This window comes from Linepithema humile, chromosome 2 (genome assembly GCF_040581485.1).
Source record: "Linepithema humile isolate Giens D197 chromosome 2, Lhum_UNIL_v1.0, whole genome shotgun sequence".
NCBI classification, from domain to species: domain Eukaryota; kingdom Metazoa; phylum Arthropoda; class Insecta; order Hymenoptera; family Formicidae; genus Linepithema; species Linepithema humile.
In genome coordinates, this window is record NC_090129.1 from 21,415,384 (window position 1) to 21,439,853 (window position 24,470).

At 30.6% G+C, this 24,470-nt stretch overlaps 3 protein-coding genes across 12 annotated transcripts; 2 read left to right on the top strand and 1 right to left on the bottom strand.

Moving 5' to 3' along the window:
• The first annotated feature begins 119 nt into the window (after nt 1-119).
• Nucleotides 120-12,229, top strand: LOC105670771 (uncharacterized). 7 transcript variants are annotated; one of them, XM_012364479.2, is made up of 20 exons: nt 120-320; nt 2,679-3,064; nt 4,630-4,748; nt 4,924-5,084; nt 5,169-6,095; nt 6,425-6,606; nt 6,792-6,834; nt 7,915-8,070; nt 8,471-8,600; nt 8,676-8,882; nt 8,975-9,139; nt 9,227-9,403; nt 9,593-9,744; nt 9,833-9,918; nt 10,034-10,366; nt 10,440-10,707; nt 10,781-10,866; nt 10,953-11,172; nt 11,277-11,692; nt 11,969-12,229. In XM_012364479.2, exons 2-20 carry the CDS (start codon nt 2,823-2,825, stop codon nt 12,096-12,098), a joined length of 4,200 nt encoding a protein of 1,399 aa, XP_012219902.1. In that variant the 5' UTR covers nt 120-320; nt 2,679-2,822; the 3' UTR covers nt 12,099-12,229. The 7 variants fall into 7 exon arrangements, with proteins under 7 accessions (XP_012219902.1, XP_012219903.1, XP_012219904.1 ...); XM_012364480.2 differs by having other exon boundaries at nt 7,933-8,070; XM_012364481.2 differs by having other exon boundaries at nt 5,169-6,074.
• Nucleotides 12,230-12,399: 170 nt separating this feature from the next.
• On the top strand, nt 12,400-14,529 carry AQP (aquaporin). Of its 4 annotated transcripts, none has more exons than XM_067350809.1 (5): nt 12,400-12,811; nt 13,035-13,320; nt 13,414-13,688; nt 13,955-14,093; nt 14,172-14,529. In XM_067350809.1, the coding sequence occupies exons 2-5, from the start codon at nt 13,140-13,142 to the stop codon at nt 14,372-14,374; spliced, it is 798 nt and encodes a 265-aa protein (XP_067206910.1). In that variant the 5' UTR covers nt 12,400-12,811; nt 13,035-13,139; the 3' UTR covers nt 14,375-14,529. The 4 variants fall into 4 exon arrangements, with proteins under 4 accessions (XP_067206910.1, XP_067206911.1, XP_012219914.1 ...); XM_067350810.1 differs by having other exon boundaries at nt 12,400-12,784; XM_012364491.2 differs by having other exon boundaries at nt 12,405-12,811; nt 13,136-13,320.
• A 2,382-nt stretch (nt 14,530-16,911) lies between these two features.
• LOC105670772 (1-phosphatidylinositol 4,5-bisphosphate phosphodiesterase-like) lies at nt 16,912-24,177 on the bottom strand. Its single transcript, XM_012364486.2, has 19 exons — nt 23,891-24,177; nt 23,724-23,783; nt 23,504-23,644; nt 23,103-23,182; nt 22,825-22,960; nt 22,077-22,177; nt 21,820-21,986; nt 21,513-21,723; nt 21,072-21,330; nt 20,796-20,987; nt 20,509-20,656; nt 19,873-20,030; nt 19,234-19,636; nt 18,934-19,104; nt 18,694-18,834; nt 18,417-18,591; nt 18,128-18,331; nt 17,771-18,017; nt 16,912-17,704 (listed from the first exon to the last, which is right to left on the bottom strand). The coding sequence occupies exons 1-19, from the start codon at nt 24,059-24,061 to the stop codon at nt 17,636-17,638; spliced, it is 3,234 nt and encodes a 1,077-aa protein (XP_012219909.1). The 5' UTR covers nt 24,062-24,177; the 3' UTR covers nt 16,912-17,635.
• Nucleotides 24,178-24,470: the final 293 nt, after the last annotated feature.

Consider the following 24,470-nt stretch of genomic DNA (forward strand, 5'->3'; position numbering starts at 1 on the left):
CAAAAGGAAATGTTAGCATTGGTGCAATGACTCGTGATCGAATTTCGCGGTCGAATGGCGTCCCGGAAGTTAGGCGCAGAACCTTGCGCGTTAGTGCAATTTCCTGTTCAACGTTCCGTCCATTCGTGTCGGTCGCAGTGGTCGCCAGCGCGATTCGGATACGCTCATACAAGTGGATGCGTAAAATGGCGAAGTATAGTTGTTATTTACTCGCGCCGAATTCAGCGAAGTAAAAACGAAGAAGAACGAGTTGAGACGTACGGCACATTATTTTGACAATTTGATTTTACGTGTCAGCAAAACAGCATATGCAAAGAATTGTGAGTATTGGCTGTTATATATTCGTTCGAATTGAAAGTTATTTAATGCGTGCACAGAAAGAAATCGCCGCTGTCGTCTCTGCTGCCGTGTGTCTCGTTCACGTGTTCAAAAAAGCAGCATGTTTTTCTGCAATTGAACTGTCATTCATACCGTTCTTCGCAGATTAGATAATATCCAGTACCGGCGCTCAGTCTGTGCAAATAATCTTATAATCTGTGCGACGAGGTTATGAAAGTTCTCGCAGCATAAAGTTCCGCAGATAATTTAATTCGGTTGTAAAAAAACCGTGCGAACCCCTCGTTTCCTGTCATTAGTATTTGTTTCATACATTCAGTCGAGACTTGTTCGATTTTTGTGACAATCGTGTCAAAGAGACATAAGTGCGATCGTGGCTATCTTTGTTCGCTGATTTTTAGGTTATGATCATTGCGGAGTTTAAACTGTCGTTTGCCGTACATCTTTACAAGACCATCGTCTTTATTAGCAGTTAATCCGATGATAAACGATTAAACTCACTGTTTTTCTATTGTGAGTTATTTTCCAGAACGGGATAAGATCTTATGTTAGCTTCCACGAAAATTAAAGCTGTAATTTTTGCGTTAGAATCCACTGCAAAGTATTCTCTACGTGTTTGTGAGGTTAATTGTTTCGTCCTAATTATTTATGATCAGTCTTTAAACTCATTTTAGATGTGTTTTTGAATTATAACAATATATTAACGATGGTGCTAGTGTTATCTTCTTTCTCACTCTTTATATTTTTTACATAAGTAAATTGTCAAGAATAATTATTATTGTTATTTATATCTTTTATCAAAACTATTTATTTAATTATGCTTGTATCTGACAATATAAAAAATTAATATAAATTATTTTATATTAATATTTACTGAATATTTTTTAAATTTTATATATATTAAATTATTATACATCAATTACTTGGTTCGATATAATAGATTAAGTTTGATAATTTTATATTAATTGTATATTTTATATAAAATATACCTCCTTTTTTTTCATGGAAAAAAATAATTGCACGTTAATATAATACACGCATTATTAAAAAACTCTTAATTTTGTTTATTAGAAACTTAAGACAAATTTGTTAACATCATATTCATGCTTACTATGAGATACGTATATTCCAAATTTTATTGGAACGTAACTCAAATTGTATTTTATGTTGCTACATCCATATCACATATAGACGAGCAATTAAATAATCTTTAAATTTATGAAAGAATATGTTTTTAATAATTGATTGTGTTATGAATCACACACTTTACACATGCATAAAATATCAAAAATTCAATGTCGTACATTGATTTACATTATAATTTTGTTGCACTATAAAACATAATCTTTAAATTTATGAAAGAATATGTTTTTAATAATTGATTGTGTTATGAATCACACACTTTACACATGCATAAAATATCAAAAATTCAATGTCGTACATTGATTTACATTATAATTTTGTTGCACTATAAAACATTCTTGTTTACTGTAATGCTTATATTATAATTATTTCAAGTATATTTTATAATACATACTATTGTGATTTGCAATATGTTGGTTTGATAAACAAATTAACACATTGTATAACTTATATAAAACATACATCATTATCTCGTGATCAAATTTTTTAAATTAGGATACAGTCTTTGAAGCACATGTTGTACAAAAATTTGTGATTTCCTCAAAATGAAGAAAGATGCATAGAAATATTAGCAATACATGTATTGTTGCTATAACTATTCGTAATGAATATAATTTATGCTTAGAGTTTTTCAAAGAAATTAATTTTTAAGAAGACTGCTTTAAAGGATGAACAGTTTTTATTTATTAATGTTATGAGAATTAAATTTTTAAATTTGTATTCTTACCAAAATCTGCTTTTAATAGACTGAAAATCTTGCTCTATCTAATATTTTAATAGTAATTTGTAATTCTAATATAATTTATCTTTATATATTACGGAATGTGCATATTAAATATTCAAATACAAAATCAGACTTTAATTACACAACTACATAAATACATAATTTTTGTAGATATATAATTTTCTATATATGTTGGTAATGTTTATGTATTTAAAGCTTATCTTGCAACACACATGGTTGTGATTTCTTATACATATATATGATTTGTTATATGTTAATGAGTACAATTTACATACATATATTTTCTAATTTTAATAATTCTCTAATAAATCTCTTTCTAATTTTAATAATTTTGTTAGTAATTTTATTGTTCTACTTATTTTTTAAAATAAGCAAAATAGATAATTACTTTTTTTTTAAATATTAAAAATTAAACGCGTTAAAAGTCAAATATATTTGTGATTGTTTTTCATAGGTCGTATCGCACAAAACTAGCAGATTCTTCTATAGACATGATATTGATGGATTGGTCTAACACACTACTAGCAGCAATCTAAATTTTGGTCTTTGTTAATTGAGAAAAAAGATCATATTTGCGAGCAGTAAAGTCTTAAATAATATGGCACAATATTATAATCTTGTGACTAATGCTGGTGGTGCTTTGACATTTGAAGAAGTACCGAGAATCTGCACTGTAGATGGACAGCGGGTTCAGTTAGTTGTTGAAAATGTTAATAACAGCGGTAATGGTTCACAACAGCTTGTGACTTATACTGCTACACCACAAAACAGGCAGGCAATATTCTCCCCACAAACTATTAATTTAGGGAATCAAATAACTGCAACGCGATTGGAACAAGGGTAACTTGTACAGCATGCATTTCAATTTGAATGTATCCAAAAAATTATTTTTCTAAACTTTCGATATTTTATGACAAGTAAAGATTCAAGAATTTAATTAAACTTATAATTTTAAGTTTAATATTTATTTTAGAGGAAATAGATGGAGTATTGGTATGTGATACACACATTAGTTGTGAGAAGTGAATGTTTTAACAGTTTTAAAATAATATTTTAGTGCAAACATTTTTATATCTTAATTTATAAAATGTATATTTCTTAACCTTTCCATATAATAGGCCATACATTCTGATTAAAATGTTTGATTCGTAAAAAGTATCTCAATTTTATGAATAACTTAAACTTGAACTGGAAGATTTGATTAAATTTTTGCATGTATTAATATCAGGAGTGCATAAAACACAGCAGAGATACATAATGATGCTTTTTAAAGATGCTTTTTAAAGTAGTCTTCTATCACGCTATTTTTAAATTAAATTTTAGGTATGACTTCTTGATAAAGCATTAAATAAAATATAATTTTAAACATCTAAATTTTTTGTGCGTTTTATAAATAATTCAATATATATTTTTTAAATATATAGCAATATATTAATAATTATTTGATAATATTGGATATAAAAATGTAAATCTATTCATAGGATAACAAAACGTACCTTAATAATATTTATAAGTAATATAAAAAAATTAAAAATTTTTATATAACATATATATAATTATATAATTTTTAAAGTGGAAAATTTTATATAAAATCTTTTGTACATGTGTGCCTCAATGATATCAAAGCTATTTTATTATAAATCTGCCTACTAATGTATTGATTACGAGTGTATTGTACACGTAGGTAATAAATTGTATCTGTATAAAAAAATTTATATTAATTTTAAAAAGTACATATATATATAAACTACATTTAATAGAATATGATGCATAGAAATTAAATATAAAAATGTTGAATATATATTTTTATTGCAGTTATATTTATTTTATTTTAAATTTGAGATATTACATCTATTTGCACCTATCAATTTATATTATAAGATTTAAATACTTTTTTGTTTATCTAAAATATTGATTATTTTAAAATTAATATAGAGATGACTAAAAGTTATTGTAATATGTAATACATAAAAATTGAATATTTAGATAAATTATAAAATAATATATGACGCATAATATACAATAGTTGATGCAATCCATCTTTAACATGTGTGGCCTATAAGCGATTTCTTATTAAAATTCTAACTCTATTCTAAATTTTCTGGTTTATTTCACATATCTTGTACATGTAGATTTGGGTATTCTATTAATATTTCTCGTTGAATTATTAATTTTAAAAATTTATATGTGCATCCAGAAATAGTAATAAAATTTTTAAAAGTTTTTATACCAATGCACCTCTCTTCCTCATTATCTTCATCTAATCACTTATCATAAATAATGTCTGAAATAAAATGGTTTTTTATGTTTGTATGATCTTAGTGTATTAATATTTTGTATGTTCACAACTAACGTAACATATACTTGTGGAATAATATATTTGTAATAGTGCTTATTATTTTCAGGCAAAATGTTTTCATAATCAAAACAACAACTGATATAGCTACAACTCAAGGAATATTAAAATCTAATACCTCGAATGCACATGTTAATGAAAATATTGTGAGCATTGTAGATAATATAGGTAATTATTAGCACTCAAACATGCTACATTAATATGTTTAATAAAATATTTAATCTGTTGCTAAACTGACTGTTAAATTTATTAAACTGTTGTTATACTTCAGCATTGTATAAATAACACTGGTAGCTGATATTTTTGCTACTTATGATCTTCTAAATAAACCATTTTTTTATAGGTGCTAAGACAGAATGTAAGAACGAAGGACAACAAGTACAGTGGATAAAAATGCAAAACGCTAATTCTACTACATCAACAAAGCAAAGTACGTTGTTACAAGAGAAAAATCAGACTGCCATTTCAACTAGAAGTAATATACAAAATAATATTACATCACCGGTGAGTTTATATATTATAATAATTTTTAGGCAAAATTTAAGTTTGTTTTTTTGAATTTTATAATCTAACAATGTCTGTTTTCAGTCATCTATTAATGTAAATTCTGGATCATTTAATTCTGGACAAGCAGAAAAAAAACTATCTAAACCTTGTCAAAATAAAACTCGACCACTGACAAACAGTGTGAAAGTAGGTGTTACATCTCAGACTCCAGATGAAGTCAATGTAATAACTACAATGGAAAATCGAGTTCAAAATTCTAATATAGCACGCTCCAAATCTGGTATGTCCGTTTGCAGTAAAGTTATCGGTTCGCAGGAACAGAACATAACTATCAAGCCAATTAGTACTTCTTCGCATGTACGGCCTGTTGCCATAGTTCCTCCTGAAATCTGTAAAACGCCGGAAATTTCTAAAGCGCCGGTAAGATCTTCGGACATAAAGTATTTGACTGAGCAAATCAAGTACGCTAAACTTAAACAACTACAAAAACAGCATATTGAGAAACAAAGGTTTCAACAAAATAACGCACAACGACAACTTCCTAACGCTTCACAACAATCTGTTCAATCCTCACTGAGTAATACAACACGTCGCTCGGTAACCTCAAATTCTGTGCAACAAAGAGTGCAACAGCGAGTTTCGATATCTCCACAAAAACAACAAAAGTCATCTGCAGTAACGTCGCGTCTTTCCTCAACTGAACATAATACGCACGTTACTAGTACTAGTACGGAAGTCAATCCTGCGGAATGCGCGCAAGAAAAAGGAAATAGGACACAACAATCTCCATCACGATTAGAACAAAACAGTCCAAATGAGAGCATTGTTTATTTCCAAAAAGTTATTCATGATCCAGCAAATACCAAAGTTAAACATCAAGTTAAAGGAAATACAGCGAAAATGTTAGTAATAACTATGAGAGAACAGAGATTAATTGGGTTTGATATACCAAATGAGGACTGTACTGTGCAAGACCTGTTAGATCAGGTACGTGCAGTCTTGGGTGAGGTACGTCTATGCAGTGTTAAAAATTTGTTAAAAAAGTATATCAATATAATCAAAAATCGAGTAAAAGATGATCGATAAATTGTTACGCAATTGAAAGAATTCAAGAATAAAAATTTCAGAATATCATATTAATGTATATTTATCAACATTTATATCTCAGATTAAAAGTTTTCTTGTACAATAAATCGCATAAATTAAATAAGTGTAATAATTTGGATACTACTTTGATGATCTATATGAATCTCAGAGTTATTGATATAATGATTAAGTAATAATGATCACAATTTTTGCGACTGTTTTATACATTTTATATATTGTAATATTTATAGGTAAGCATTTCACTCAGCAGTAAAACAGTAGTCTCTTTGGTAAACGATTCTTCGCTAAATATAAACTACATAGTGGATGTCGGCACTGGAACACTTTCGGGATCTTTTGATAATAGTGATCATGGCGATTGTAATTCTCAGGAAAATATAAGCTCCACAGATAATTTATCTCAAAATACCAAGTAAGATATTCAAATTATCTCATATTTGTTGATAGCGTTTTTGAATGAACGGATTTTAATTCATCCCGGAGATGGTGCAACGACGTCATTAATCAATCTTGAGTCGATCAAAATCTGTTCACTCAAAAATATATTATAATTTTATGTCCAATCAATAAAGAATATTACAATGATGATATTTTTAGTGCCTCAGACGAAAACAGTAATACTTCTCTATCAACTTCTGAGGTAAGTTTATAGATTTGTTATAAAGAAATTAAAATAAAAGAAGGATATTGGCATAATTATGCTATTAATTTTTTTTAATTTTATCTATACACGTTACAAATATATCTGAAATATCAAAATCTAATTTTTCTAAAATTTGAAATTTTTTCTAAAATTAATATTTAATTATTAAAAAATATCGTTATATTTTCAGTTCACTAATTTCTGGCAATAATTTTTCTCACTGTGCCAATTTCTTTGTTTTAATATTAATGATGATAATAGATATTGTATTCGATTGATATATTGTATAGAAGTGTATAATACTAATCAATATGATTTTTGTCACAAGAAAATTAAGTGGTCTCTTTAGTGTATTTTTTACTCTAAATTCAAATATGCAATCAATTTGTTCTATCACCCATAGTTTTTCTCTCTTTCTCTCTCTATGTCAGTTATTTCTGATATTACAATTTCAACGTATTTTATTATTTTTAGTATTTTTTTTATAGTAATGTTTGTATTTCTTGTGAATAATGTATGGACATTAAACACTTGTTATAATAATAGCAAACATATATTCTCATTCGTCAATTAAAAAAGACCGTGCAACCTAAAATTCTGACATGTTGAGATACATTATGCAATTCTTAGTATTATTATTATACAGTTAATATTATTATTATTATAAGAGATTTATTTTGTCAAACTAAAATCATGTATTATTACTTAATAACTTTGATAGAAAAAATTTAAAAATATATTAGATTTCAGCATAAAAAGTTTATTAGATTCATCCATTTAAGTTCTTGTGACAAAAAAGAGTTTATTTTTGTTTATTTTTGTTAACCAGTGTAATTAGTAAATATTAGTGGATATAACGAATAAATATATTATGATATATGAAAATAATAAAGTGTGTGTGCAAGAGTGGAAACGTGAAAATAGATAATACATATAAAATGTAATTAATAATTGTCAATCCAAATATATTGTTATATTGCTGCAACCGATAAGAATACTATACATTAAAGGAGTAGACGTTAATCACATGATTCAGAAGTATGCTACAAGTACGAAGTATACCATGTAATTTACTAGGAACCTATTTTGGTCAAGGGAATGCTTGCTCTGTGTTCTCACTGCGGCTACAGTTCACTCTACTTCAACCGATGTGAACGATGTAATACAAAATTTTCTGAAGATGTGAAGTCGATACCCATAAGAGAAAGGAAGGAGACCGGGATGTCAGTCGATGTAAGGTTTTGACTGCGGTGCCAGAAGACCGATATATGTATATTACTACAATGCTCATCTGATATAATGATCGATTGTGTGACCAATGAATGGCTAACAAATTGAGATTGTTTGGGATTTTTATATTATACACATTATAGTAACATAGTCTTTTTTTAATATATTAAGTTTAAAACGCTCTCATTTCAGCACAGTTACTAAGAAGTATGCTCCATGGAATTTAATAAAGAAACTAACTTCTTAGAGCTAAACACTATCTTATCTCATTGCCATATCATTACAGGTCATATTGAAAGCAGTTTACAACGATCATCTTAATGCATACCTTTATCTCAACAATTTCCTTCATCACTTTTTGCGCGATTTGTAGATATACAATTACAACTCTGTATCTTTACAGATGTTTTATAAGAAGAACAACGAACGAAACGCTGCAAAATTGGAGAAAATAGAACGAGATGGTCCTACATGCAAGCGGCCGAAAGGAAAGGGTAGAGCTTCAAAACCAAAGCCTATTCATAAAGAGCCAGGTATAATAACGTGTTTTATGAGAAAAATATGTATGTGCAACATTAACAACTTAACATTTTATCATTAATTTTTAGAATGTCTGACAATATCGTCCGATGAAGAAGAAGAGGGCAGGACTAAAAAAGTAGCATGCCTCAATAATAGTGTAGCTCCAGGCAATGCAAGTAACGCTTTACCAGAAGATATGGACACCATTTTAGATAAAGAACCAGTAATTACAAACACTTCTGTTTTTAGTTCATATAGCGATTTTTTGGCGAATATCGAAGAAAGTAGTAAAGGTAACGTATCAAAGAAAGACATATGGCTATCAACGATTAACTAATACTATAAAATAGTATAAGTACAATAACGAGATAATATTGTATTTTAGGAATATGTGATAATCAGAGCTTTTTAGATAATGAACAATTACAACTAACACAGATTGCTATAGAATGTCGAACAGTCAGGATAGGATCTTATAAATATTATCCTCGAGAAAAAGTAGTGATTACTTATAATGGTGTAAGATTTAGCGTACCTTTGTTAGAAGATGGTAAGTTGCCTTCACTCATTATTTTTATATAGGTTCTAAAGAAAAGCTTAAAATATTAAAATTAATTAATATTTTAATATTTTACAGTTACAAGTTTTGTTACTTTGGATGTCAAATATCAAGATATAGTTAAGTTATTAATTCATTATGGGAAAGGAATGCCAGTGCTATTCTTTTATACATCTACAAAAACAGGAGCCATGATACGTGAATTATTAGGAATGCAAGATCCAAAAGGACCGTATTACGATCCTGCCGGAAAAGGTATTTACTTGACGTATACGAAAACATCTATATATATATATATATATATATATATATATATAAAACATTTACTTTTACAAACATTTACAATTATTCTTAACAATATTATTTAATTTTTACCACAAACACATATGCCAAGAAATGTCAAAATTTTTAATGAATTGACAATATTTTATATTTTTTTTCTAGATCAAACACATAAACGTATTACGTTATTACCAGAAAAGTTACCAGATGATTCAAGAGCAACATTAAAATTATTATTTGCCCGAGGAGGTAAAATAGAAGAATTGAATCCTAAAGAGGCAAACGATATACTTATACGGGCATCGCCGAGGGATGTATGTATTTGATTAGATTACATTTTAATTACATATAATAGCGTATGCGTATATATTTTTACATATTTATTTATATTTCTCTATACAGAATCAGCAGTCGCAAGATGTTGTAAAAAAACAGGTTCAAGGATCAGTCATACCAAATTCGGTCGGTGTCACTGAATGCATACAAACGTAAGACTCTCATTTAACAATTGAACTTTTATCCTTGGATAATTTAATGTTATACAATTATGTTTAATTATGTATCAAATATGTTTAATATAAAACCTTTAATTTCTTTTTACAGAATAACTGTATATCCACCACCTCCTGCAAAAGGAGGAATAGCCATCAACACTGAAGATTATTTATGTCTCGCCGAAGACCAATTTTTAAACGACGTGATTATAGACTTTTATTTAAAGTATTTAACCTTAGAGGTATTATCGGAGTCTGATCAACAAAGAACTCATGTGTTCAGTTCGTACTTTTACAAACGTTTGACCAGTCCGCATGCCCAAGCTGCCGAAAGTAATGTGCCAATGACACCTGCCGCCAAACGACACGCCAGAGTGCAGAAGTGGACGAAAAATGTCAATATATTTGAGAAAGATTTTATTATTATTCCTATTAACGAACAGTAAGTGATTTTAAATTAACAGTAACGTAATATCTCATATTGTTTTAATACAATTTAATAATATTTTTTGTAGTGCGCATTGGTTCTTGGCTATTATCTGTTTTCCTGGATTGGTTGGGAAAATTTCGACGTGTGTTACCAAAACTAATGAAAATGACGTTAATAAAGCAGCACAAAAGAGTAAGAAGTTAAAAGAACTGAAAGCAAAAGCTGTCACAATTGGCTCTACAACAATCACTCCTGTACCTACGACTATAACGATAGATCAGCTGGATGATGGATCTGAAAGGGACGAAGCTGAAGGCGACGATGAAGAAATGGAAATGTATAGTGAAGAGGAGGTGATAAATTCTATCAATAGTAATATTTCCATTTTGAACTAATTGATTATGACACAATGTATTATATTTATAGGAAGAAGAGGATGATCAATCAGAAGAAAAGAAAAATCAAGTTGAAGTTCAAGTTAAAGTTGAACCGCAAAAAGAAACTGTTAAAATGTAAGTGGGAGCATCATGCACAATTGCACAATTTATTTTATTCTTAATATTTAATTAATATAATTTAATTAATGATTTAAATATAGGCCCTGCATATTGATATTTGATTCGCTGGCTGGCGCAAGTAGAGCACGAGTAGTTGCTACGTTGAGAGATTATTTAAGCTGTGAACATCTTGCCAAACTTGGCGTAGAAAAGACATTTTCGAAAGATACTATCAAAGGCGCGTGTCCTAAAGTACCGCAACAATCAAATTTTACGGACTGTGGATTGTACGTGTTGCAGTATGTGGAAAGTTTTTTCCAGGTAAACAAGACATTAAAATACATTCAATGTTTTTTTTATTCCCATAAACTTTTAGCATTTCTTATATAAATCATTAACATGAATTCGATCACGTCTTTTTTCAGGATCCAATTATAGATTATACTTTGCCAATTAAAACACTAAAAACGTGGTTTGAGGAGATTATTGTGACGAGGAAAAGGGAGGAATTATCGCAGTTATTAATTAAATTGATGAACAGCACTAAAGGTGATAAAACTATTAATTTGCCTACTGTGAATTTTCCTACGCAAGATGGCAAATTGAAACCGAAGAGCGAAAATAATACAGACGTAAAGACTGCGAAACCGGAGGCAGAGATCAAGAGAAAAGCATCTGCAAGTTTAGAAACAGAAACACGTATTGTTTCAATTGTAACAGAAAATACCGAACAAAATAATGAGTTTGGTAATAGAACTTATCAGTTCATTCCTCTTTCTACCAGCTCTAACTCGACTGAAAATAATTCAACGGAAATGTTAGCTGAACAAAAACCAACGAGGTATACATAATATATCTTTTATAGCTTTATAATGGATGAATATTGTTTTCCGCATTACCGAACCTATGGCTATGCAAACCATTCTTAATTTGATTTCGTTCTCTCACCGCAATTCTTAATTATAACTTGGCCTTCTCCAGAAATGCTTTCCTGAAACACATTTCCGTACCAATAAAAGTATGATAAAATTTCTAAAGATTGAATTCCTTAAATATTTTTTTATGTAAATAAATATAACAGATGTGTTAATATGTTAAATATTTTATTGGTTTTTAGATCGTCGAGTGAAACGATGTCTTACCTAAAAGCTAAACGAATTCCTAGGCTAATGTCACGGACGCAGAATCAAGATGACTCTCAGAGTGCTAAGAGGCACAAAGGAGAGTCCGTCGATTCCTGTAAATAAATGTTTCTTTTTTTACAGTAATAATTAATGTTTATCTGCATTCGCATAAATACACGAAATCATTTATCTATATAATGAAATATGTAGTTAATTCTTCATAAGATGAATAAAACTACAGATTTGATTCCTGATTGTACGTCTGGTATTTTTCTACAATTGATCTTGATATGTATTTTGTAATGAATTGTTTAATATCATTGTTTTTTAATCTAATAAGTTTTTTTATAGGGCACATTTAAAATAAAATGTTAAGTTTTGGCTGCGTCAGATGTACATATTGCGTTGTTTGCGACGTAATTGGTACAGTGCCAACTGGGCGTTTTCCTACGAGAATTTTCATCGATTGTGTTAACGAAACGATGAAAGTGCATTTTTCCAGATTAGTTGAATAGTGGTATAGGTCTGTGATACAATTTTATCTTTTTGAGAATTTCTGAGAGCCAGTTATTTCGAATTCCTCGCGTCTTCGACCAATAGCAACTCAATTGCTATATCATACTACGCTATGAGATGATTCCAACGAAAGCTATTTAAAGCTGCGCGACATAGTCGCGACATAGTCGCGACATATCCGCGTAATATGCTTGATACTTGTAGTTTTAAATAACTGCTACGCGCAAAGCTCTACTCAATGTGAATATTTTCTACGATAAATATTTATGAAAATCGAGGCAATACAAGTTGAGGTAATAACGTGATTCAGTGATTGCTTCGTAAGTTCTTCATTATACTTCAATTAAGTTGCAAAATTATAATCTGTAGAATTAATTAATTGATTACATAATGCGTTCATTTTACTTTATATTATTTAATTCATATTACCATACAAAAAATATTCAATAATTAACAACAGCATATTCATTCATTTATCTTGATGGCAATAAAAAAAATATTGTTTTTTAAATTTAATTATACCATGTTTTGTGTCAACTATAGGTCTCTTTAGTGTGTAGAATTATGTCGGATGTGCTTCATTAAGCTCATACGTTTTCATCATGCTGATTTTGCACTTGTTTAAATGGCAAATACCTTAATAGGATAATGCCTGGGTCAATAGACTTGATAGTGTCTACAGTGTACATTGGACTTACAATTTGGATAGCATATTGGCTGAGGGTATATACGTTATTTTATCTTGATTCTCGTCCCCTCACAAGGACTTTGGTTCTAGAATTTATAGCTACAGCTGAACTTTGTGGAGCATGTTTCGAACTCATTATAAGTAAGTCGATTCTCTGTAATATTTCTTTTGCATCAATATACATTCAATATCATACAATTGACTTTTAATAATTGATGCACATTTTATCTTTAGTCGCGGACAATTGGGGAGTATGGATGTATGCGCTATATTTGTTTCTTCTAACGATTTGGTGGTCGATAATGTGGGATGAGGCTTCAGCATGTCCTTACACACATATGGAAGATATAGCTGTTGGTAAGAAGCCCATCGGAGTTGCTCTTCTGACAATATGTGCGCAATTGGCTGGCGGTCTTATCATATTTAAATACATTCAAATATTATGGGCTCTCCAACTTGCTTCCACACACAAGAACAGAGCCTATGGAGAATGCACTACGGATTTACAAGTAAAAAATCATTATTATTTTTATTTTATAAGACTTAATTTGCATAGAAGTATTATTACTAAATGATACTAACTTTTATATATTATATAAACTGTTAATATTAACTTTTTAAATTAATACTAATTATTATTTTACTTAATTATTAGCTATTAATTAATATTGATTTTAAATGTTAATACATTATAACTTGCATAGTAGGCAATTAATGTATGTATATTTTATTTAGAATAATTTTATTATGAAATCGATTAATTGACGAATTCTAGGTATCCGCTATAATTGGAGCGTTTGTAGAATGCATCGCAACATGTATATGTAGGGTGGTATCCCGTGTGTTAGGTGAATTGAATCCAAGATTTAGTACAATTATCGATGCTTTTGTTGGGACATCTATGGTAGTAGCAGGTTAGCGAATAATTCTATAATGTTTCATGCGAAATAAAATATTTATTCTTGATCTTCAATACATGCGACGCATTTCAGCCTTTGATTATACCGGCGGTTATTTCAATCCTGCATTGGCAACTTCTTTGAAGTACGGTTGTCTGGGGACCTCGTCGTTCGAACATGTGATAGTTTATTGGATTGGAGCGTGTATCGGATCTATTGCTTCTTTGCATGTGTATCGTATGCCACTTATCCAAAATTTCGTCCAAGGATTGGAGCATACAGATGTATATTCTTAAATAGGATGCAAAAGGATTTCAAGATAATGTATATAAATATTTATTTAATTATATATGTATATATTAATACTTCTCTCTCTTGCATCATAAGAATAGACAAAAACTCAATGTATAAAATTACTCGCCAAACGATATTAAAAAGATATTTTAAATAAGACCATGAATTTACTTTGAGCATATATTTGAAAAAGTTATAATTATATATGTTTATTATAATTATATACATTTTTAAATATTGAACAATTAATAGCACTACATGCACACATTGCTATTTTGATTATATAATAGATTTCAATTTTAATTTTAAGTTAGTTTAGTTTTTATCAATACTAACAAATTAATTTTTATAGTAGTTATCTAAATATAATGACACATAACTACTTTAAGTCAAATATACTATTTACATAAATAGGAGAATACATAATATGAAAATTCTAACAAACTACGCATTTGAAAACACTGATTATTCGCGCGTATTGTCGAATATTTCGATTTCAATATATCGATTCCAATATATCGATAATGTGAAGCTATCCGTGCGCCATCTTTCGTCATAATCATTGTCATTGTACACGTCCGTTCGCGAACGCTCCACGATTAACCGTGTATTTTACTTGTTAAAAGTGTATAATAAGTGTATATGTGTGAGTTTTTATCGGGAGTGCCGATTCAAATGACGGGCGATTGCAGGAATGTAGATTTACCGCGAATATTCACGATTTACAGCAGTGCATCGTTAGGACCGGGTTGGCGTTTTGGCGGCGGGACTGTAAATTCAAACTGGTACAAGTTCAGTGAGTATAAATTTCCATGCCATAGACACGCGAAAATGATCACTATGTACACTCAAGACGATCAAAGATGGCGAATTTCTCATTAGATGGTAGCATCTAGAAACTCAGCTAATTGAAATTAAGTCGAGTAGAACGTAGTTATGTGCATACCTTATAACCTTCACGACCAAAACAATCATTGCCTCGTTCACTATGACGATGAATGTATATATGTACAGACGGATGTCGAACAGACACTAAATGAATAAAATAATATCTTAAAATTATGTGCGTAGGCACGTTGCAACACAAAGAATTTTTATCTTGTGTTTTATATATTGTAGCAAATTTACAATATCAATCATGATTTTTCGGCAGTGTGCCTAATTAACAAGTATTGATTTCAGATATTCATCAATTTTTCGATGGAACTGATGCATCTCATACTTTGCTAGGATGAATCGAGACAGAATCTGCAGCGAATGGAGTAAACTACAATACTCTAGTTGGTAAGCATAATTATTTGTTCATTTAAATATGTACATGATGGTGTAATAATATATACCTGCGTACATAATTACAATACGTGTTTATCAAATATGTATTAAGATATTTGAAAATATTTATTAAAATATTTATTATAACATTTGTTGAATATTCATTAAAATTGTGAGATAATTATTTATGCAATTTATTGCATATAATTATGTTTTAATCAAAATGGAAATAATTGAATAATACATAATAATCAACATATATAAAATGTATTAATTCATAATAATTAAAATGTATATTAATTTTTCCAGGTGCAGCTGAAGGCGTATTCAGCTAGAGTACAACGACCGGTGAGTCGTGAAAACTTATTTATTATATTTGCGTAATTATTTAAAATTGATATTTATTGTCTTTTTATTCGTCAATGTCATATAATAATTAGGAATCGTACTTTGATAATTACATTTTTTTTTGCAATTTACATTTTTATATTATAAATCAAAAAAATATAGTAGAAAACTATTTTCTTTTTATCTTAATAACAAAAAATATCAAATTATACAAATATGTATACAATTTATTACTTTTAAATTGTAGCATTACAAAATTTTCGAAATAAATTATATAAACATATATGTATGTATAACAAAAAATTTTATAAAGACATATATTCGAAATGTTAATTTAGAAATTACAATTTAGAAAGTATAAATTTTGAGATTATAATGTTTAATATATTTTTCGCTCAAAAATCTTATTAATCTTATTAAAATCTTATTAATTACTTTTATTATTTAATAAAAATCATTTAATTTTTCTAAAAAAGCAAAGTACGATTTCAGATGTGCAGCTCACTGCTGTAATAAAAAAGTGATTATTGATGATATGATTATTGATATAATTGGTTATACAAAAATTTATGCAATTAACTTGTTTTTGTGGCGTAATGATTGCGAATGATTCTTCTTTTTTGCGGAATTATAAAATTATAAAATTTGAGAGGTTTTTAAATATGAAACGCTTCGCGAAGAAAGTCTTCTTTGCATAATAGCTACAAAAAATATCAGAGTGAGTACATGATATCTTTTCTCATTACAATTTTGTTATAACTTTCATAATTATCCGAGCAATCTCGCTGTTGCTCATTTTGAAACTCAGAATTAAATTATGACTGAATTTTAATTGTATATTTGACTTTAAATACTTCATCATTACGTTCTCTATTAACAAGAATTGATATGTTGATATCAATCGAAAATAGACCAACCATTGAAATGGAAATCTTTATTGAATGATGCAATGTTACACAGTAATCGCGCAACGCGCATGTGGTTATCGTTATTTATGCATTATTTACTAATATATACATAATTACATATATGCATTATTACAATTGCATACCTGCAATGACTGTATCTATTTGGTCAGTGCTGATCATTAAGCAGAATATTCGAATGTGTTTAATATATGTTTCTTGCACAATTCTTTAATTATTCATAAAAATATATTAAAAGTATCAAATAAAACACACTTTTATCTTTGCAATTGCTTAAGAAAAAATTATCAGCTCTTTCTTTTTCTTAAATAGTCACAAAAATAAAAGTGTATTTTATTTAAATGAATAATTTACTTTCAATATATTTTTATGAGTAATTAAAGAAATGTGCATATATAGCCTAACAGAAATTCAAGAATATTTTACAAAGATATTTTTAAAATAAAATTTTTTTATTTATTGTGATATATATATATAAATCAGCATATAGATTTATTTATAAATAATTCAAACTGATGACTAAAAATTCTTTATATATAATTAATTCTTTATATTACTAAAAATTCTTTGCTATAGTTATTATTATGGTATAAAAAACCATATGCAATAATAATATAAGAGATGGAAAAATAAAAGATAAAAAATAAATATTTAGCAAAAAATATAAGACAAAAATATTAATAAAATATAATCACGTCAAAGAAATGCTTAAAAAAATTATACGTAGAACTGCGCCTTGCAGGATATATCATATTCAACTGCTTCCTTCGTATACAATTCAATACTCTGCAATATAATTAAATATGCATTAATTTATATGACACAAAAATTACGCAAACATAAAAAACTTACCCCTTCAATATCGTTGTCCAAGTTTGCCACTTGCTTTTCGTGCGTAACTTTTAGCTTTTCTTTTTCACGACTCTGCTTAATCTCGATGGTCTTCCTCTCATCCACGAATTTCTTCGTGTTTTGCTGCTTCTTTTCGCGAAGCCGCCTGTCCTTATCACCCTTCGTCTTCAAAGTCTTATCGTTCATCACTTCCTTCGCCGTTTCCACAGACACTTTTGCTTGATTGGAATTCAAGTCTTTCATATCTCTGCAATATTATTGCGCGTTTTATTTAAGAAACATGGGCAAAGGAAAATTAAAATTTATATTATTGTGATTAATTAGTGAGAATTATATCAAAGTAGATGGTAAACTAACTTGTCATGTTTCGTTTGCATCTGTTTAACTTGCGTGGCTTGCACGATCTCGATCAATCTCTTTAATTCATCGCGTGCGCTCTGTGTTTGATTCTTCAATAATTCCCACTCCTCTTTTCTTTGCTTCTCTACCATAGCGGACCATTGAGCCGTTTGTTCACTAATAATTTTTTTCAAATTGGCATCTTGCGCTAGAGCAGTTTTACTGAAAATGCAAAATTCTTAAAAATTTGCTCGAGAATTATATTGAGGTAAAAAATTTTTATGTAATTGAATTTTAAAAAACGCACTCTTTTCCTTTGGTGAGCTTCTCGATAGTGCTGCAATGGTTCTTTTGCATTGTTTGTTTCTCTTTCAAATGTTTTTTTCTCATCGCATCCAATTCTTTCTGATGCTTCTTACCCATTTTGAACCCTTTCTCTTTTTTCAAGGAGTCTAACGTGATAGGTTCCAATTTCAATTCCTCTAGAATCGTACAATAATATTCAATATAATTTTCTCTTTCTTGATCTGATATTATTTTTTAAACAAACATAAAAAAATCGTATCGAATATATAATTTGTTACCTCTCTTTGCTTCTTCCTCTTTCTTCTTCTTAGCTTCCGCTTTGGAATCCGTCTGTTCTATTCCGAGATTCTTCATTGTTTCGGTTTGCTTCTCAGCAGCCTTGGAAAAGCCGCCTGGATCCGACAAGGCGGCCATAAAGTCTAAAATCAGAAATTATTGTTGGAAATTGGGCATTGAGCGAAAGCAACGCGGAGAGTTATTATTTAGATATTATTTTTAAACCGCAAACTTTACGCTACCTTCGAATCCGTCAGGCACATAAATCTTTAGCTCTATGTTGCAGAAAAGCATGGGCAATGCCATCGGAAAATTAGCTTCAGTCTTCAAAGAGATGTGCCTATAGCCGGCTTGAAGACCGTCTAATGGCAAAATTCGTTGGCCGAGTAGTTTGCCATTCTCTTCATAGACACCTGCGCGAAAAAGACATAATTGTAAAATATTCCGTTCGCCGACATTCGTTATTTGTTTTCCAAAAATTTCTATTTTTATTTAAAAGAATTTTACTCCAAATTTATAATAGAAAAAACACGCATTAGTACCGAATCTAAGCACCGCCAGATCGGGAAGCACGACTTTCCGGAATAAAAACGGTTCCTCGTTGTAAACCGGATTCAGACCATTCGCCGGCACCATTCGTGTCCTGAATTCTTTCTTTATCGTGTCTGCCGGTAGACCGTACATATCCACTTCGACGTACGTGCCCACCTTTTTGTCTGACAAAAATTGTCCGGCTATGACCTGAACTGAGCACTGCGCGGTGATGATGCCATCGACGTCCTCGGAAAAAGGATCGAAGCTTCGATCAGGTCTTCGCATAAAATCGGGCTTTAGTAGATAGCCCGTCGTGCCGTTGTACTCGAATTTCCCCTGATTGAGCTGCATCGGCAAATCGGGCGTTTGGAAATTCAGAGCTACCATTTGACAGCCGGCGTTCCAGAAAACCTAGAAAAATGTGTCGCATAGAAAAGATGTATAAAAAATCGTATATTCTCTTTATGTACAATTTGGATATTGTAAATCAAAGCGGGAAACAGCATCTACGAGAGAGTGCGTGACTTTTGGTGTATTGTTCTACATATTGTTAGATAATCTGTAGTCTGTATAGCGTTAGATAACAGAAATACATGAGCAATAACTCCATGGGGAGTTTAAGCGCGTTTGTATATTATTGCTGTTACCTGGGGCATATAATTCGACGAATCAGCCCTCGTGCCCTTTGGATATATTCGACTCATTTGCCGCTTGTTGTAATTAACGAACTCCACGGAGTGAGTTTTCAGATAGTTAAGAGCGGCAGTCTCGGAGAACGAAGACATATTATGATGTATATTCTTGCCTGCAACGTCGGGGTCGGGACATTAGTACATGTCGCACACGCGACGCGTACGCTCATTCATTTAACCCTCCTTAAGCCTTCAGGATATACGCATTTCTACCCGCTATTTCGGCAGCCCATTTTAATTTCAAGTAAATTTTTGTACGTGAAATTCGCAAAAACTAGTATCTATACACATACATATTTATTAAACTATCTTTTTGCATTTTTTATTTGTTGTCATAACGGTAAAAATGGTCGCGGGCGTATATTGATCCAAAAAAAATATTGCATAAAATTAAAAAAATTTTTTAGATACAGAGAATGCTTCAAATTGACACGATGAAGTTTTTAAATAATTAAAGATTGTTTTAATTTACTGATTATTTTAGCATTCTCGATTACTGGGAAAACAATCAAGAACGACAATTTTTTATAAAACTTCGAACTACTATTTTAACATACATAGACATTTTTATTGCATCAATAGACCACGTACTTTCCGCAGTTTCAAAACTTTGAAACTTTATTGGTTGCGCGTAGTTTATCATCGATGAGAGCCAAGGATGAACTGCCATGGTACTGCCTGTGTATTGAACCGCTTGCACCTCTTCAGTTCCTTCGCCGCCGGGAGCAGCTTCGCCTTCCTACACAATCGCAAGTGCATTAAAGATAATTTCAAAATTTATAGCTTTCCAGAAAGAGAAAAAGACGGAATAAGATTAATCTAGTTTCCATCTTTTTAAAATAATGCAATTATTGTATCTCGTTAATGTAATTAATTGCCTTCGGCGGCTCGGGAGGTGGAGCTGCTACTGGTGCACTGGCATCCTCTGTCACTTCATCTTTGACTTCAAATTGTCCTGCACGGAAGAGCTCGAGCTCGGTTTTTTCCACTTCCGGCTTCAATCGTTTGTTCTTTATCAGTATCTTGCGCTTCAATGCGTTCGGCGGAGGGAGGGGGCATCCAGGTTCAAGCTGATATAATACACGTATGATATATGATATCGATTCTAATCCGCTAATTGCAATCATTAAACGCGACATCTCGCGATTACTCACGGGATAATCTTTCAAAGGCTCTTTTAGCAACAGGTCCCCGAATATTTCGTCGCAATATTTTGCCAGTTTATACTGTTGCTTCATGCAACAATGATTTTCGAAACTCAAAATTATAGGATAATCGGTAGTGACGAACGCGGTGTCTCTTATAGCGTAGATCACATCCTTGAAGAGGATGTCGGTGCACATAGCTTTGCCGTGGGTGATGATGGGCTCCTCATCTTCGCCTTTACCGTCCCAACAATCTAACTCGACGCATCTGCAATCGAGATAAATTTCTTTCAGATTCTCAGAATTATTTTCAAACATTTCTTTAGTCGATACACGCACGCGGATTAAATTAGCACCAAATTAGCACCTAAATAGCACTTTATTTTGGTATATATTTTATTTTAATTTTTTGTGATGGGGGTGCTAGCTTAACAAGGGTAATTGTATTACCTGCAACCAGCAAGTAGAACTTGTCGATACATCTCGACGGTGCTCTTGCCACCGATTTGACGACCACTGAGATAAGTGTTGTGACTTGAATTAATATAATAATGCGAGAGCGGCTGATCCATCTCCATCCACTCTTCTAATTTGTCTAGAAACACCGGCGCGTTCTCATCCGACATTAAGTAACGAATAAAGCCATCTTTCGTCAACTTATCTGTACGCATGTGACGTAAAATCAAATATTAAAAGACCCTGTTTTGATATAAAAAGAGATAATGACAAAATAAGAACGAAATGCGCAGAGACTTACTTTCCGCTTTCATATTATCATTCAACTCATAGTCATTGATTATTTCCTTGCATCTCTTTTCGGTATACAGAGGATATAAAATCTCGTTGAGTCGTGGATCTCTTTGTTTTGTGTTCATAAATTCTACCAATTGCAACAAATTTATGGCATCGGTTTTCCCTTTCGTGCTGTAAAACGGCATGAAAACGATGACGCTTCCTCCATAATGTATTTGAAATTAAAAGTCGCTCTTTTTTATGGTCGGGTTGAGTACTTACATTGATTGAAAAAGTTCTTCGATATCATTCCTAGGGCAAATCTTGAAGTACATGGCGTAAAACTTCTCGAATGTAAAAGCTTCTGGCTCTATTTTGTCGTTCTAAAACATGACAAGTAGCAATTTGCAAAATATATTGCCTATAGTCTTTTGCTAGTTAAATAAATAATACTATTTAGAAACACATAAAATTTATACGGAGTGTCTCAGACCAATTATATCATTCGTTGATAGCAGATTCCTCAAATTATTTGAAGATAAAAAAAAATTGTTTTATTTTAATATCATTAAGAGAAGAAATTGTAAAATAATATAAAATATGGAAAGTGTCTCACAGATTAATCGTATTACCGTTTGATAACAGATTTCTGAGGTTCTTCATATGATAAAGATATAAAAATCAATATGCGACGTGCTTAAGCGCGTGAATCCTTGACAATCTTAAAAATTATTGTAGTTTCGATATTTTGGTGCAAATTTTCATCTTCAAATAATTTGCTATTAACGGATGATATAGTTAGTCCGAAATACCTTGTGTATACATAAATCTTATGAAATTATATTTTTACAAATTATTTTTTACGAAAATATCCATGCGCAAAAAATATTTGCAAGCAACACATTTTAACATAAAGTAATAATAAAGTTTAGTAAATACTAACTCTGGCGATTATTTTAAAATTTTCGTAAGTAAATCCTTGATCGCACTTTAATTAATTTTTTTTAAATTCCCGTATTTAATGACTCACCTTTCCACTAGGCAAACCTAGTTCCGCTAAACCTTGATAAACGAGTTTCTCGGTCTTTCCGGATGCAAAAGTCTTTGATATCACTTTCACGGGGACCTTTCCTTTCGGATCGACTTGGAAACTTAGTCGCATCCAACTGACAGATTTGATTAGTAATCAGTTAAGTCTCATTTTATGATTAAAGTAGAAACAACGTTAGTATAAAGACGAATATTTATTTTATTTTTGTGAAATTACATTAGAGTCAAATTGGTGAATACATATTAATGTATACGTACTGTTTCATAAGCTGCGTTGTTGGACAAATATTACATGCTTTTGTGCTGTGCGTAATTAAGCGCAAACCAGCTTGCCAATCCTGAATTGATTAACCACAAGTTAGCATTAGAGAAGCTAAATAAGACAATGTTATTTGACGATAAATCAACACAAGTTTAGTGAACGTAATTATTCAAAATAAAGAATGTGAGACATATTACTATAGGTGTGTAATTAAATAAAATTTTATTTAATTAAATTAAAATTTAAAATTTTTAAACTAAAATTAATAAAATTTTATTTAACTAAGTCAAATACGGATAACTGAATTACTACGGAAATAGAGCATTAGGAATTAGGTCAATTAAATAATCCCCAAAGATTTTCTAAAGTTAATACATATATAGTTATATTTCATTACCTTAGCTGTTTGTGCATCCGGACACACAATGTGCTGGTAGTGTATATTCGTATAATCTACTCCAGAACATATAGTTAAACTTTTCTCGTCTATTTGTTCTAACGTTCCATGTTTATTTAACTTATTGCATAATTTTGGATCCTAGATAAATTGGCCGATGTTATTCGACAAAAAAATTGTTTATTATAATCTTTTGAGCTTATTTATGAGTAAAATTTACCTTCGGCGTGCCACCGTAACGAATGTCGCTCACTTGAGCCAATTCTATAACTTCTCCGTCCTATCAAAAAATCGCGAGTTATATGTGTGCGCCGTTCGTTGAAAAATAATAGAACAATATTTATTTGCTGAGAAACAAAGCTACAAAAACTACGCGAGATAGATTACCTTGCCGTCGCTTTTCCAATAAACGAAAAATCCATATTCGTCAACTTTGAATAGACAGCTCGGTTCATATTCAGTCGTCTCTTTGTCCTCGAACCATCGATCGAATACTGCACCCTTTCTCAGGAGCTCCGGCACTTCGATGCGCCAATTAAATTCAAACTTCTTTGTCATGGTTCGGCAACTTTAAGCGGAACGCTGTTAAGGCGTCCTGTTAAACTTCGATATGAACTTGAGCTTGCCCGCCGCTCAAATGAGAGAGTGCCATCGCGGGACTTGTGTCCCAGAGACGGATAATGCAATTAGTTATATCTAATTTACTGTATGAGGATTCAATACTATCGAAACCCGCTGCGTAACGGAGGTTCTATAACTTACGTAAGCGCGTGTACGGTGAAACCCTCTCTATTATTATGATCTCTATTATATAGTTGCTATTAGCGAAACACAATGCGCGGTTACGAAATGTAAAAAGATATAGTCGATATACCACTAAATATCAATAAGCATTTTTGAAACATTTTCTATTATAAAACGCTATTAATGGCTGAAGTAGTTTAATATTAACACATAGTTTAATATT

Excerpts from the sequence above, each read along its gene's own strand:
- AQP (XM_067350809.1), top strand. The coding sequence starts at position 13,140 with ATGCCTGGGTCAATAGACTTGATAGTGTCTACAGTGTACATTGGACTT. Across the intron at positions 13,321-13,413 it reads ATGTTTCGAACTCATTATAA|TCGCGGACAATTGGGGAGTA; the intron begins GTAAGTCGATTC and ends TTTTATCTTTAG. Across the intron at positions 14,094-14,171 it reads GACATCTATGGTAGTAGCAG|CCTTTGATTATACCGGCGGT; the intron begins GTTAGCGAATAA and ends GACGCATTTCAG.
- LOC105670771 (XM_012364479.2), top strand. The coding sequence starts at position 2,823 with ATGGCACAATATTATAATCTTGTGACTAATGCTGGTGGTGCTTTGACA. Across the intron at positions 3,065-4,629 it reads GCAACGCGATTGGAACAAGG|GCAAAATGTTTTCATAATCA; the intron begins GTAACTTGTACA and ends TATTATTTTCAG. Across the intron at positions 9,404-9,592 it reads TTACGATCCTGCCGGAAAAG|ATCAAACACATAAACGTATT; the intron begins GTATTTACTTGA and ends TTTTTTTTCTAG.
- LOC105670772 (XM_012364486.2), bottom strand. The coding sequence starts at position 24,061 with ATGACAAAGAAGTTTGAATTTAATTGGCGCATCGAAGTGCCGGAGCTC. Across the intron at positions 23,183-23,503 it reads CGGATGCACAAACAGCTAAG|GATTGGCAAGCTGGTTTGCG; the intron begins GTAATGAAATAT and ends TAATCAATTCAG. Across the intron at positions 19,637-19,872 it reads CGTCGAATTATATGCCCCAG|GTTTTCTGGAACGCCGGCTG; the intron begins GTAACAGCAATA and ends ACATTTTTCTAG.